The sequence below is a fragment of the Mus caroli genome, unplaced genomic scaffold, assembly GCF_978045245.1.
Source record: "Mus caroli unplaced genomic scaffold, Mus_caroli_1 scaffold_19, whole genome shotgun sequence".
Taxonomy (NCBI): domain Eukaryota; kingdom Metazoa; phylum Chordata; class Mammalia; order Rodentia; family Muridae; genus Mus; species Mus caroli.
In genome coordinates, this window is record NW_028227274.1 from 20,675,297 (window position 1) to 20,690,606 (window position 15,310).

At 40.9% G+C, this 15,310-nt stretch overlaps 1 protein-coding gene across 1 annotated transcript in view; it reads right to left on the reverse strand.

The window, feature by feature from the left end:
• LOC147000232 (uncharacterized) overlaps positions 1-12,128 on the reverse strand; it is an 86,535-nt gene extending 74,407 nt beyond the window's left edge. The window contains exon 1 of the mRNA XM_085833726.1: positions 12,107-12,128. Coding sequence (XP_085689852.1) covers positions 12,107-12,128 — 22 coding nt within the window. The remainder of the gene's footprint in view (positions 1-12,106) is intronic.
• Positions 12,129-15,310: the final 3,182 nt, after the last annotated feature.

Genomic DNA, 15,310 nt, shown 5'->3' on the forward strand with positions numbered 1-15,310 from the left:
CTTTAGTTTCTCTTTTTTCTTTACATCCCAACCTTAGTTTTCAGCCCTACCACCACCACCACCAACAACAACCCCTCCCCCTACCTTTCCCTTCAGAAAATGGGAGGTCTCCCATGGATAACAACCAGCCTTGGTGTATGAAATTGCAGTAAGATTAGCTGCATCTTCTTCTATTGAGGCTAAAAGAGGCAGCTAACTTAGGGGCAAGGGATCCAAAGGCAGGTGGTATTGTTTGTCAGAGACAGCCCTTGTTCCTGCTTTGTGGAGTCCCAGAGGAAGACCGAACTCCAAAACTGCTACGTATATGCGGAGAGCTTAGGTCCACCCTTACAGGCTTCCTGGTTGGCAGTTCAGCCTCTGTGAGCCCCGTATGCCCAGGTTAGTTGATTCTGCAGGTTTTCTTGTGGTGTCCTTGACCCATCTGGCTCCTACTCCCACCTCCTCAGAACTCACCAACCTCCAAATAATGTTTGGCTGTGGTTTCTGCATCTGTTTTCCTCGGCTGCCCAGTGAAGACTCTCTGATGAAGGTTATGCTAGGCTCCTATCTGCAAGTATAGGGGACCATTATTAGCAGTGTCAGGGGTGGCTCCTTCCTTCAATTTCTGCTACATCTTTACCCCAGCACACCTGGCAGGCTGGACGAATTTTAGGTAGATGATTTTGTGGCTGGGTTGGTGTCCGAATCTCTCCATTGAAAGTCTATCCTGGTTACAGGAGCTGGCTGGTTCAGTCTCCACATGTCCCATTGCTAGAGCCCTAGCTAAAGTCATCTTCACCTGGGAGTTTCCATTGCACTAGGCTTTTAGTTCATCCCAGAGATGGTTCCCCTCCATTCCAGTTGTCTCTTCCAGTTGTCTTTCCCTCTGTCCTCTCCTCACTTGATCCTTCCTGACCCCATCCCACAGCCATCCCTGTCCAGTTCCCTCCCCCATCCACTCAAATGTCTATACTGCTAAACCTGTATTCCACAAAACTGGAAAATCTAAAAGAATGGACAATTTCTCAAAGTGCCTCTTAGTTTTCATTGGCTGAGTTCTTTTAGGGAGGTAAGGTCTTCCTGGGAATAGTATTGCCCCATCCCCATATTAATGTGATATCTCTCTCTCTCTCTCTCTCTCTCTCTCTCTCTCTCTCTCTCTCTCTCTCTTTCTCTCTCTCTCTCTCTCACACACACACACACACATGGAAATGTATTTTTAAATCATGAAACTATGCATTGATTAATGTTTTAGGTAGCGTCTCACTGTATAGTCCACTGTGGCTTTGAACTTTTAATCGTCCCACCTCAGCCTCCTAAGTATTCATATTAAAAGGGACTATAACTTTGTCTTATTAATATATACTTTAAAGATTAAAATTTCTGATTGTTCGTGCCAGGGATCCTCAGTCAACCTGACATCTTCTTGCCTTTGCTCCTTCCCCTGTTCCCTTATCCACAAAAAAAAAAAAAAAAAAAAAAAAAAAAAAAAAAAAAAAGCAAAGCAGAACAAAAATTGATCTTGCTACAGATTTTGTTTTGCTCTGAGCGGCAACCAACCAAAGAACTCTATGATTGTGTGTCACTGTCGGACTGCCTGGGAGAAGCTTTACAAAGCACGAATCACTTTGTGTGCTGACCTGTAAGCATATGGCCCAACTCCATAAAAATTATGAGCTGTCTTTATGCTGGAAGAGTTCATAAAAGACATTCATTATTATGTTTAAACTGCACTCGATTCTTACAGTTTCCCTCAAGAGAATTGCTTTCCATTTTTCTTAGTCACAAAACAAAACATTCTTGCATTATTCTTTTGAAGCTACATTCAGACTCTTCAGCATGTGAAAAAAAAAATCACTTCTAAAAAGTCATAGTACTGAGCTGAGATGACAGAGGTGAGAATAGATTGTTGGATCCAGGACTAGTGATTATCTTGCTTTAGCTTTGTGAAAATGAATTTCAACCTATGGCAGGAGCAATATGCCAGTCACAGTAACCAAATGGGGTGACCACTCACCCAGAACTTCTCTTAGAAAGAGAGAGATGGTCAGAGAACTCAAGAGAGAGCAAAAGAGAGTAGTGAGCACAAGCCAGAGAGAGAGAGAGATGATGGAAACTGAGACAGAGATAGAAAGAGGTGGAGGCAGAGATAAATTACAGACCAGACAAGGTATTTGTGATAACCTCCAGCATTGTTGTTTGGGCTCATCCTACAGGTTCTTTATGCTCACACTCAAAGGAACTTAGATTAGGATGTTTTGGGATTTGTTTGTTTTTTTTTTTAATTTCTATGAAGAATGTGGCTGGAATGTGAGTATCAGTAGATTCTGTTTGATGACATGGACATTTTCACAATATCTGTCCTTTAGCAGGGGAGGTCCAGTGTCTGGAATTTCTTTCTTCAGAGTTCTAAGACTTTTTGGTAGATCTCTCTCACTTCCTTTGTTAGGGTTATTCCTAGTCTGTTGTTGTTGTTGTTGTTGTTGTTTTGAAGCTATTGTGAATGTGATTGTTTATTGTTTTCCTGTTGATTTTGTAGTCTGTTACTTTTCTAAAAGTGTTTATCACTTCTAAAAGTTTTCTAGTGGGATCTTTAGACTGTCATATGAATAGATTTTTACTGTTAGAAAATAGACATATTTTAACTTCTTTCTTTTATTTGCATCTCTTTTAAATTCTTTTCTTATCCAAATTTTCTAGAGAAGGCTACCAGTAGTATATTGAATAAGAATGGAAAATATAGGCACTCTTGCTCCTGATTTTAATTTTCCATATTGGTTATAATATTGGCTAATGATGAGTCACAGAAAATGTTATTTTTCTACGACAATTTTTTTCTATTCATAGTTGTCTCTGAACATTTTAAAGTCAGATTTTTTTTTTGTTTTTTTTTTTTTAATATTTTTATTACATATTTTCCTCAATTACATTTCCAATACTATCCCAAAAGTCCCCCATAATGCCCCCCACTTCCCTACCCACCCATTCCCATTCTTTTGGCCCTGGCATTCCCCTATATTGGGGCATATAAAGTTTGCAAGTCCAATGGGCCTCTCTTTCCATTGATGGCCGACTAGGCCATCTTTCGATACATATGCAGCTAGAGACAAGAGCTCCAGAGTTCTGTTTAGTACATCATGTTGTTCCAACAATAGGGTTGCAGATCCCTTTAGCTCCTTGGGTACTTTCTCTAGCTTCTCCATTGGGAGCCCTGTGATACATCCAATAGCTGACTGTGAACATCCACTCCTGTGTTTGCTAGGCCCCGGCATCATCTCACAAGAGACAGCTATATTTGGGTCCTTTCAGCAAGATCTTGCTAGTGTATGCAATGGTGTCAGCGTTTAGAAGCTGATTATGGGACGGATCCCTGGATACAGCAGTCTCTAAATGGTCCATCCTTTCATCACAGCTACGAACTTTGTCTCTGTAACTCCTTCCCTGGGTGTTTTGTTCCCAATTCTAAGAAGGTGCACAGTGTCCACACTTTGGTCTTCATTCTTCTTGAGTTTCATGCGTTTAGCAAATTGTATCTTATATCTTGGGTAGCCTAAGTTTTGGGCTAATATCCACTTATCAATGAATACATATTGTGTGAGTTCTTTTGTGATTGTGTTACTTCACTCAAGATGATGCCCTCCAGGTCCATCCATTTGGTTAGGAATTTCATAAATTCATTCTTTTTAATAGCTGAGTAGTACTCCATTGTGTAAATGTACCATAATTTCTGTATCCATTCCTCTGTTGAGGGACATCTGGGTTCTTTCCAGCTTCTGGCTATTATAAATAGGGCTGCTATGAACATAGTGGAGCATGTGTCCTTTTTACCGGTTGGGACATCTTCTGGATATATGCCCAGGAGAGGTATTGCTGGATCCTCCGGTAGTACTATGTCCAATTTTCTGAGGAACCGCCAGACTGATTTCCAGAGTGGTTGTACAAGCTTGCAATCCCACCAACAATGGAGGAGTGTTCCTCTTTCTCCACATCCTCACCAGCATCTGCTGTCACCTGAATTTTTGATCTTAGCCATTCTGACTGGTGTGAGGTGGAATCTCAGGGTTGTTTTGATTTGCATTTCCCTGATGATTAAGGATGTTGAACATTTTTTCAGGTGCTTCTCTGCCATTCGGTATTCCTCAGGTGAGAATTCTTTGTTCAGTTCTGAGCCCCATTTTTTAATGGGGTTATTTGACTTTCTGGAGTCCACCTTCTTGAGTTCTTTATATATATTGGATATTAGTCCCTTATCTGATTTAGGATAGGTGAAGATCCTTTCCCAATCTGTTGGTGGTTTTTTTGTCTTATTGATGGTGTCTTTAGCCTTGCAGAAGCTTTGTAGTTTCATGAGGTCCCACTTGTCAATTCTCGATCTTACAGCACAAGCCATTACTGTTCTATTCAGGAATTTTTCCCCTGTGCCCATATCTTCAAGGCTTTTCCCCACTTTCTCCTCTATAAGTTTCAGTGTCTCTGGTTTTATGTGAAGTTCCTTGATCCACTTAGACTTGACCTTAGTACAAGGAGATAGGAATGGATCGATTCGCATTCTTCTACATGTTAACAACCAGTTGTGCCAGCACCATTTGTTGAAAATGCTGTCTTTCTTCCACTGGATGTTTTTAGCTCCCTTGTCGAAGATCAAGTGACCATAGGTGTGTGGGTTCATTTCTGGGTCTTCAATTCTATTCCATTGGTCTATTTGTCTGTCACTATACCAGTACCATGCAGTTTTTATCACAATTGCTCTGTAGTAGAGCTTTAGGTCCGGCATGGTGATTCCACCAGAGGTTCTTTTATCCTTGAGAAGAGTTTTTGCTATCCTAGGTTTTTTGTTATTCCAGATGAATTTGCAGATTGCACTTTCTAATTCGTTGAAGAATTGATTTGGAATTTTGATGGGGATTGCATTGAATCTGTAGATTGCTTTTGGCAAGATAGCCATTTTTACAATGTTGATCCTGCCAATCCATGAGCATGGGAGATCTTTCCATCTTCTGAGATCTTCTATAATTTCTTTCTTCAGAGACTTGAAGTTTTTATTATACAGATCTTTCACTTCCTTAGTTAGAGTCACGCCAAGGTATTTTATATTATTTGTGACTATTGAGAAGGGTGTTGTTTCCCTAATTTCTTTCTCAGCCTGTTTATTCTTTGTGTAGAGAAAGGCCATTAATTTGTTTGAGTTAATTTTATATCCAGCTACTTCACCGAAGCTGTTTATCAGGCTTAGGAGATCTCTGGTGGAATTTTTAGGGTCACTTATATATACTATCATATCATCTGCAAAAAGTGATATTTTGACTTCATCTTTTCCAATTTGTATCCCTTTGATCTCCTTTTGTTGTCGAATTGCTCTGGCTAGGACTTCAAGTACAATGTTGAATAGGTATGGAGAAAGTGGACAGCCTTGTCTAGTCCCTGATTTTAGAGGGATTGCTTCAAGCTTCTCACCATTTACTTTGATGTTGGCTACTGGTTTGCTGTAGATTGCTTTTATCATGTTTAGGTATGGGCCTTGAATTCCTGATCTTTCCAAGACTTTTATCATGAATGGGTGTTGGATCTTGTCAAATGCTTTTTCCGCATCTAACGAGATGACCATGTGGTTTTTGTCTTTGAGTTTGTTTATATACTGGATTACGTTGATGGATTTCCGTATATTGAACCATCCCTGCATCCCTGGGATGAAACCTACTTGGTCAGGATGGATGATTGTTTTGATGTGTTCTTGGATTCGGTTAGCAAGAACTTTATTGAGGATTTTTGCATCAATATTCATAAGGGATATTGGTCTGAAGTTTTCTATCTTTGTTGGGTCTTTTTGTGGTTTAGGTATCAGAGTAATTGTGGCTTCATAGAATGAGTTGGGTAGAGTACCTTCTGTTTCTATTTTGTGGAATAGTTTGTGAAGAACTGGGATTAGATCTTCTTTGAAGGTCTGATAGAACTCTGCACTAAACCCATCTGGTCCTGGGCTTTTTTTGGTTGGGAGACTATTAATGACTGCTTCTATTTCTTTGGGGGATATAGGGCTGTTTAGATCATTAACCTGATCTTGATTCAACTTTGGTACCTGGTATCTGTCTAGGAACTTCTCCATTTCATCCAGGTTCTCCAGTTTTGTTGAGTATAGCCTTTGGTAGAAGGATCTGATGGTGTTTTGGATGTCTTCAGGATCTGTTGTTATGTCTCCTTTTTCATTTCTGATTTTGTTAATTAGGATGCTTTCCCTGTGCCCTCTAGTGAGTCTGGCTAAGGGTTTATCTATCTTGTTGATTTTCTCAAAGAACCAGCTCCTTGATTGGTTGATTCTTTGAATAGTTTTTCTTGTTTCCACTTGGTTGATTTCACCCCTGAGTTTGATTATTTCCTGCCGTCTACTCCTCTTGGGTGAATTTGCTTCCTTTTGTTCTAGTGCTTTTAGGTGTGTTGTCAAGCTGCTAATGTGTGCTCTCTCTAGTTTCCTTTTGGAGGCACTCAGAGCTATGAGTTTTCCTCTTAAAAATGCTTTCATTGCGTCCCATAAGTTTGGGTATGTTGTGGCTTCATTTTCATTGAACTCTAAAAAGTCCTTAATTTCTTTCTTTATTCCTTCCTTGACCAAGGTATCATTGAGAAGAGTGTTGTTCAGTTTCCACGTGAAGGTTGGCTTTCTATTATTTATTTTGTTATTGAAGATCAGCCTTAGTCCATGGTGATCTGATAGGATGCATGGGACAATTTCTATATTTTTATATCTGTTGAGGCCTGTTTTGTGACCAATTATGTGGTCAATTTTGGAGAAGGTACCATGAGGTGCTGAGAAGAAGGTATATCCTTTTGTTTTAGGATAGAATGTTCTGTAGATATCTGCCAGATCCATTTGATTCATAATTTCTCTTAGTTTCACTGTGTCCCTGTTTAGTTTCTGTTTCCATGATCTGTCCATTGGTGAAAGTGGTGTGTTGAAGTCTCCCACTATTATTGTATGAGGTGCAATGTGTGCTTTGAGATTTACTAAAGTTTCTTTAATGAATGTGGCTGCCTTTGTATTTGGAGCATAGATATTCAGGATTGATAGTTCCTCTTGGAGGATTTTACCTTTGATGAGTATGAAGTGTCCCTCCCTGTCTTTTTTAATGACTTTGGGTTGGAAGTCAATCTTATCAGATATTAGAATGGCTACTCCAGCTTGTTTCTTCATGCCATTTGCTTGGAAAATTGTTTTCCAGCCTTTCATTCTGAGGTAGTGTCTATCCGTTTCTCTGAGATGAGTTTCCTGTAAGCAGCAAAATGTTGGGTCTTGTTTGTGTAGCCAGTTTGTTAGTCTATGTCTTTTTATCGGGGAGTTGAGTCCATTGATATTAAGAGATATTAAGGAAAAGTAATTGTTGTTTCCTGTTATTTTTGATGTTAAAGTTGGCATTTTGTTCTTGTGGCTGTCTTCTTTTAGGTTTGTTGAGGGATTACCTTCTTGTTGTTTCTAGGGCGTGGTTCCTGTCCTTGTATTGGTTTTTTTCTGTTATTATCCTTTGAAGGGCTGGATTCGTGGAGAGATAATGTGTGAATTTGGTTTTGTCGTGGAATACTTTGGTTTCTCCATCTATGTTAATTGAGAGTTTGGCTGGGTATAGTAGCCTGGGCTGGAATTTGTGTTCTTTTAGTGTCTGTATAACATCTGTCCAGGATCTTCTGGCTTTCATAGTCTCTGGTGAAAAGTCTGGTGTAATTCTGATAGGCTTGCCTTTATATGTTACTTGGCCTTTTTCTCTTACTGCTTTTAGTATTCTATCTTTATTTAGAGCATTTGTTGCTCTGATTATTATGTGTCGGGAGGTATTTCTTTTCTGGTCCAGCCTATTTGGAGTTCTGTAGGCTTCTTGTATGTTCATGGGCATCTCTTTCTTTAGATTTGGGAAGTTTTCTTCTATAATTTTGTTGAAGATGTTTGCTGGTCCTTTGAGTTGAAAATCTTCATTCTCATCCACTCCTATTATCCGTAGGTTTGGTCTTCTCATTATGTCCTGTATTTCTTGGATGTTTTGAGTCAGGATCTTTTTGCATTTTACATTTTCCTTGATTATTGTGCCGATGTTCTCTATGGAATCTTCTGCACCTGAGATTCTCTCTTCCATCTCTTGTATTCTGTTGCTGATGCTCGTATCTATGGTTCCAGATTTCTTTCCTAGGGTTTCTATCTCCAGTGTTGCCTCATTTTGGGTTTTCTTTATTGTGTCTACTTCCCTTTTTAGGTCTAGTATGGTTTTGTTCATTTCCATCATCTGTTTGGATGTGTTTTCCTGTTTTTCTGTAAGGACTTCTACCTGTTTGATTATGTTATCATGTTTTTCTTTAAGGATTTGTAACTCTTTAGCAGTGTTCTCCTGCAATTCTTTAAGGGATTTTTGTGCTTCCTCTTTATTGTCTTCTGCCTTTTTATCAGTGTTCTCCTGCATTTCTTTAAGTGTGTTATTAAAGTCCTTCTTGAAGTCCTCTATCATCATCAGGAGATATGCTTTTAAATCCGTGTCTAGCTTTTCCGGTGTGTTGGGGTGCCCTGGACTGGGCGAAGTGAGGGTGCTGGGTTCTGATGATGGTGAGTGGTCTTGGTTTCTGTTAGTAAGATTATTACGTTTACCTTTCGCCATCTGGTAATCTCTGGGGTTAGTTGTTATCGTTGTCACTATTTAAAGATTGGAGCAGAAGCTGTGTTCCACTCACCAGCAGTCTCTATATCCTGCGGTGGGGGTCGTGGGTAGCTGACGGTACCCCGGTGCTGGTCCAGCCAGAAGAGGCCTGTGGTCCTACTCAGGCCGTTTTTCTGCTTCCCTAACTAATGCAGTCTCTGGTCCCGCGTGCAATTGGATTGGAGCAGAAGCTGTGTTCCACTCTCCAGAAGTCTTAAGATCCTGTGGTGGGTGTTGTGGGTAGCTGGTGAGTGTCAGCCGACCCTGCGCCCCAGCTGCCCCGGTGCTTTTCTGACCGGAAGAGGGTTGTGGCCCAATGTAGGCCGGATTTCTCTCTCCCCAACCAGAGCAGTCTCAGGTCCCGCGTGATTGGACTGGAGCAGAAGCTGTGTTCCACTCACCAGCAGTCCCAAAATCCTGCGGCGGGGGTCGTGGGTAGCTGGTGGGTGTCAGGCAACCCTGCGCTCCCGCTACCCTGGCGCTGATCCGGCCGGGTGAGGCCTGTGGCCCTACTCAGGCCGGTTTCTGCTTCCCTAACTAATGCAGTCTCAGGTCCCGCGCAATTGGATTGGAGCAGAAGCTGTGTTCCACTCACCAGCAGTCCCAAAATCCTGCGGCGGGGGTCGTGGGTAGCTGGCGGGTGTCAGGCAACCCTGCGCTCCCGCTACCCCGGCGCTGATCTGGCCGGGTGAGGCCTGTGGCCCTACTCAGGCCGGTTTCTGCTTCCCTAACTAATGCAGTCTCAGGTCCCGCGCAATTGGATTGGAGCAGAAGCTGTGCTCCACTCACCAGAAGTCTTAAGATCCTGTGGCGGGTGTTGTGGGTAGCTGGCGAGTGTCAGCAGACCCTGCGCCCCAGCTGCCCAGGTGCTTTTCTGACCGGAAGAGGGTTGTGGCCCTATGTAGGCCGGATTTCTCTCTCCCCAACCAGAGCAGTCTCAGGTCCCGCGTGATTGGACTGGAGCAGAAGCTGTGTTCCACTCACCAGCAGTCCCAAAATCCTGCGGCGGGGGTCGTGGGTAGCTGGCGGGTGTCAGGCAACCCTGCGCTCCCGCTACCCCGGCGGTGATCCAGCCGGATGAGGCCTGTGGTCCTACTCAGGCCGGTTTCTGCTTCCCTAACTAATGCAGTCTCAGGTCCCGTGCAATTGGATTGGAGCAGAAGCTGTGCTCCACTCACCAGAAGTCTTAAGATCCTGTGGCGGGTGTTGTGGGTAGCTGGCGAGTGTCAGCAGACCCTGCGCCCCAGCTGCCCAGGTGCTTTTCTGACCGGAAGAGGGTTGTGGCCCTATGTAGGCCGGATTTCTCTCTCCCCAACCAGAGCAGTCTCAGGTCCCGCGTGATTGGACTGGAGCAGAAGCTGTGTTCCACTCACCAGCAGTCCCAAAATCCTGCGGCGGGGGTCGTGGGTAGCTGGCGGGTGTCAGGCAACCCTGCGCTCCCGCTACCCTGGTGCTGATCCGGCCGGATGAGGCCTGTGGTCCTACTCAGGCCGGTTTTCTGCTTCCCTAACTAATGCAGTCTCAGGTCCCGCGCAATTGGATTGGAGCAGAAGCTGTGTTCCACTCACCAGCAGTCCCAAAATCCTGCGGCGGGGGTCGTGGGTAGCTGGCGGGTGTCAGGCAACCCTGCGCTCCCGCTACCCTGGCGCTGATCCGGCCGGGTGAGGCCTGTGGCCCTACTCAGGCCGGTTTCTGCTTCCCTAACTAATGCAGTCTCAGGTCCCGAGCACTTGGATTGGAGCAGAAGCTGTGCTCCACTCACCAGCAGTCCCAAAATCCTGCGGCGGGGGTCGTGGGTAGCTGGCGGGTGTCAGGCAACCCTGCGCTCCCGCTACCCCAGCGCTGATCCAGCCGGATGCTACCCCGGCGCTGATCCAGCCGGATGCAGATTATTTTTAATTGCTCAGTGTAATGACTTGAAAATATTTTAATAGACTTTTGGATATTTGATCATTTTTCTTTCAATTACACTTAACAAGGAACTTGATTGAGTTTAACATTCTTTTTTTTTTTAATTTTTAGTCTTCCTTTATAGTCCAGATCTTATCCCCCACCCAGTCCACCCCCCTGATCATTCCACATCCCATACCTCCCCCACCCCCAGCCCTGTCTCCAAGAGGATGTCCCCACCCCTGACCCCCACCCCACCACACCTCCCCACTCCCTGGGGCCTCCAGCCTTTTGAGGGTTAGGTGCATCCTCTTTGACTGAGTCAGGACCGGCAGTCCTCCACTGTATATGCATGGGGGAGGGGGACATCAACAGGCATATGCTGCCTGGTTGGTGGCTCAGTGTCTGAGAGATCTCAGGGATCCAGGTTAGTTGAGAGTGCTGGTCTTTATTTTGTCAAAGGACTTTTTTGCATCTACTGAGATGATCATGTGATTTCTGTCTTTACGGCTGTTTATGTCTAATTTGCATATATTTACATCCATGGAATGAAACTGACTTGATGGTCATGAATGATATTTTTGATGGGTAGTTGAATTACATTTGCAAGCATTTGATTGAGAATCTTTATGTCTATGTTCGTCAGAGATAATGGCCTATAATATGAATACTTTCGTTGTTCTCATGTCTTATCATATTCTGGATATAAAGGTAATACTTGCTTTATGAAACTTGAACTTGATAATCTTCCTTCTGTTTCTATATTAGGCGTAATTTAAAACGTGTTAGTATTAGTTCTTCTGTAAGGTCTCATGAAATTCAACAATGAATCCACATGGGGCTCAACCATTTTTTTACCTGGAAGATTATCATTGCTTTGCTTTTTCTACTTGCTATAGATCTCTTTGTCTGTTTCTTCTTGAATTAAGTTTGGTCTTGTATCTAAAAATTTATTCATGTCTGTTTATAATTTATTGGAATATAGGTTTCCAAAGTATGTCTTAGTGATTCTCTGACTTTCATTAGTGTCTGTTGTAATGTCTCTTTTTTCATCTCTAATATTATTTATTTTGGGTCTATTCTTCCTTTACATTGGTTGACTGTGCTTGCTATCTCTTCTAAGAACTCTGGACTTTATTGATTATATGTGTTGTTCTTTCTGCTTCCATGTCAGTAATTGCTGTGCTGGTTGTTGTTATTTCTTTCTATCTACTGAGTTGAGATTTGGCTTGTTCTTATAATTCTAAGATAATGAAAGGCATCCTAATTTACTTGCAGTTTCTATGATGCCCCTCAAGGTACATCCAGTGACCTACTTCCTTGAACCAGGCTTTAACTCCTAAATTGTCTACTGTCTCTCAAAATAGTGCTACCAGTTGTGAATCAAGCTAATAGTACATGCAGTTGTGGGGAGCATTTCATGTTCAAACTGTGACAATAAGTTAAAAACAATCAGTTCACAAATAACTACCAAAGTTTCCCAACTGTAGGTCAATAATTCATCATACACACAGTCTCTTACTAGGTTTTTTATTATTTAATAAATTAAATTTCACTGTATACCTTACCTGTCCTGATGACAGTTGCCATGTTCCAACATTAGAGGGGGTCATGCCTAGCTTTTACCACATGCTGGATAGGTGCCACACACTACTCTACAAAGAACACACAACTAAGAGCAAGACAACATTTTCGTTTTTCAAAAACTCGCATGCTTCCCAGCAGTGAAAACAGAAAATACACAAGAAGTAAATGTATAAGATAGCACAAATGACCATAAGATGTATGATGGTGCAAAGGGGGAAAGTGACTGGGGCCCCATTGGAGAAAGAAAAGAGACACACTCATACAGTGAGCAGTCTGAAGGACGTCTTTGTTATAAAGTGCTATTTTAGCAGAGACCTAAATAAAGTCAAGAGTCAAATCATGCAAATATCTGGGAAATGCTACTGAAGTTGAAAAGCAGACTTGTCTTGAGACGGAGTATGTGCGTCATCACTGAGGAACAGGAAGACTGGGGTAGCAGACTTGGAGAAGGAGAAAGTCATGCTAAGAGATGAGGTCACCACCACAGTGGCCAGACTAAGACTTTTGATGGAGATCTCTAATGCCTATGACCAGGACAGACTGATTGTCACACTGTTCTCATTACATAAACTAGGCATGACCACCTTTAATGTTGGAACATGGCAACTGTCATCAGGACAGGTAAAGTATACAGTGAGATTTAATTCAAAATACTTAATAGCTTTAGGTTCTAATGAGTATAATACAAAGACAGGACATCATCAAACCTCGATTTCCTTAATTTCCTCCTAGAAGGCATACAGAGTGAAGAGAAAATGAAATTAATTAGGGGATATTATTTTAAAGTAATTAGAAATAACACCAAAAGGAAGTGAAAAAATGTTTCCAAGTTATTTAAAACTCCAAACTCAGTCATTTAGTTGTTTTCTTAGTTGCAAAGTCACCAGGGTGAATAGCAGAGGAGGGTTCTGTAGGTAAGTGGTCAAGGGGGTGATAAAGAAGGATTCTAGAAACAATTGACATTTAAATATATAGTCTTTTAATTTTTTACTTTTTTACATAACTATGAAAAGTGAACTTGGGATATTTTTGTGGAGGATTATGGTTACAATATTTAAATAAGAGACAAAAACTGTTATGTCTGAGATTATAAAAATGTCCAGTAGCCTTTCAGAGAAATGAAGTGCCCATCTCCCTAAATGGAATAGTCACAAATTTCATCCATGAATCCAGGCTTCTATAATATAGAACTGCAAATACAACACTGACTAAACACTACATTTGGCTGAAGCAGAAATTAGAGCTTTCTCTATCCATTCTTACTGCAAGTCCACATGAATCAGAACAAAGGGTCTCTGGTGAGGATGGAACCTCTCAGAGGGGGGCTTGTGCATCTTCTTTATTACCCATTTATTTCTCTCCTAATAAATTAAGATTAAAGTTCTATGTTTTCTATCGTTACAAACATCATGCCACAAAACATGTAGAAAGCCACCAGAATATAGCTTTTAAAAAATGCTTCTTATTTTATAACTGTCAAGTATAATGTAAGGACAATCACCTTAGAAAACAACTGGGGAGTCTCTACTGGGTGCTGATCTTCATTGATAACAAGATGTGAACCATTCATTTCCACTCATTTTCCAGCTATCTAACTATTAGCCTTCCTGGATGGGTTTTATGTGACCCCTCCCATAAAATGACCCTATTAGATCAATGCTGAATTTTGGCTGTTTTGTTTTGTTTTGTTTTGGATATGTCTTCTTTGGGAAATGGAAAGCCACTAGAGAATAAACAATATAGTAATTTTGGGATCACATTATAATTATGGCTACAGCACTCTATCAGAAAAGGCCAATATTTTGATATTGGAATACAATGTTGCCATCTTTTAAGTTCATTCTTAAGAACAGTGCAACTGAGTTACCAAAAGGTGCAAAATAAAATAAAATCTCACAGTATTTTAAGTAAGTTTAGGATGTTGTGGGGCCCACATTCAAAACTATTCTGGACATATTTGGTCTACAGGCCACAGGTTCAATGTACCAGATACAACCTCCAAAATAAGGGTGATATTATTAAACGCAACATAACCATGAGAGAGTTCTGGTATATTCTAAAGCCATGTAAACATTTACTTCCTGTAATTCCTTTTAAAGAGAATGAAGTATTATAAATAACAGCAACTTAAAATCTGAATAAAGTTTCTTGGTGTTAACTGTTCATTAAATATTAGCATAAATCAAAACAAAGAACAATTATTCGATATACCATGTTAAATACTATGTTAAACTTGTCAACCTGTCTGAATTGGATACTAATTATAATCTACACATGTGTTTGAGAGTTATAAAATGTCACTGGATAATGAAAAGGGAAGTGTTACTAGAAAGAAAAGAATAGATTTTTCCTTTGCTCTATATGTAAAAGCAACTTTGTAAACATATTTCAGTCAACATGACCATGGAAATTTCAGATTTGGGCAAAGCGTTGAAAGATAAAATGGATTTCCCTAAAAATATTCTGTATTTCTAACATCTTTAAAAATACACTGAGATAAAATTTGCAACAGTATTATTATTGGACTCCTTATGAACTTTATGGAAGTCCTCATTACAGAGGCGACAGCCCTCTCAGTGTGTATTTTTGTGCATCATAAAGCACATGTTAGATACAAGATTATACTCCAGAGTGATGAAGGCCTAGGAAGGCAGCGCTTTCTTTCCTTTAATCATATGTTTGATTTTACTGTCTTCCCAACATCATGTTGGAAGTTTGATGAAGGTTGAAGCATGAAGGTTTCTTACAATGATATTCAAACCCAAATTTGCTTCAACCTCTTCACACACTAATGACTTAATTGTTTAGAAAACAAACCACTCATGTTTTACCTCATAGGGGCTAGAAAAAGAGTTACAATTTTGTTAAACATGTCTATTATACTAGAGGAAAAGATTATAAAAGAACAACATCTAGCTACAGTCCTTCTTTTATTTTGATGAATGTTATGAGTGCAGATTTAAGAAGAACTTTAATTTTTTAAGCTATCTTTATCTACCTACATATGTGCAGGGGGACACTGACAATACAGTGTAGCTATAATGTGATTACAACACATTTAAAATGTAAATCAAGTTAAATGAGTGCCTATTTTGTGTGTGCTTTCACTCTCCATATGACCTTCATTTGTATTTAAGACTGTTGTCTTTTTAAAAGCTTTCTCTTTCACCATGTATTAGAACTTA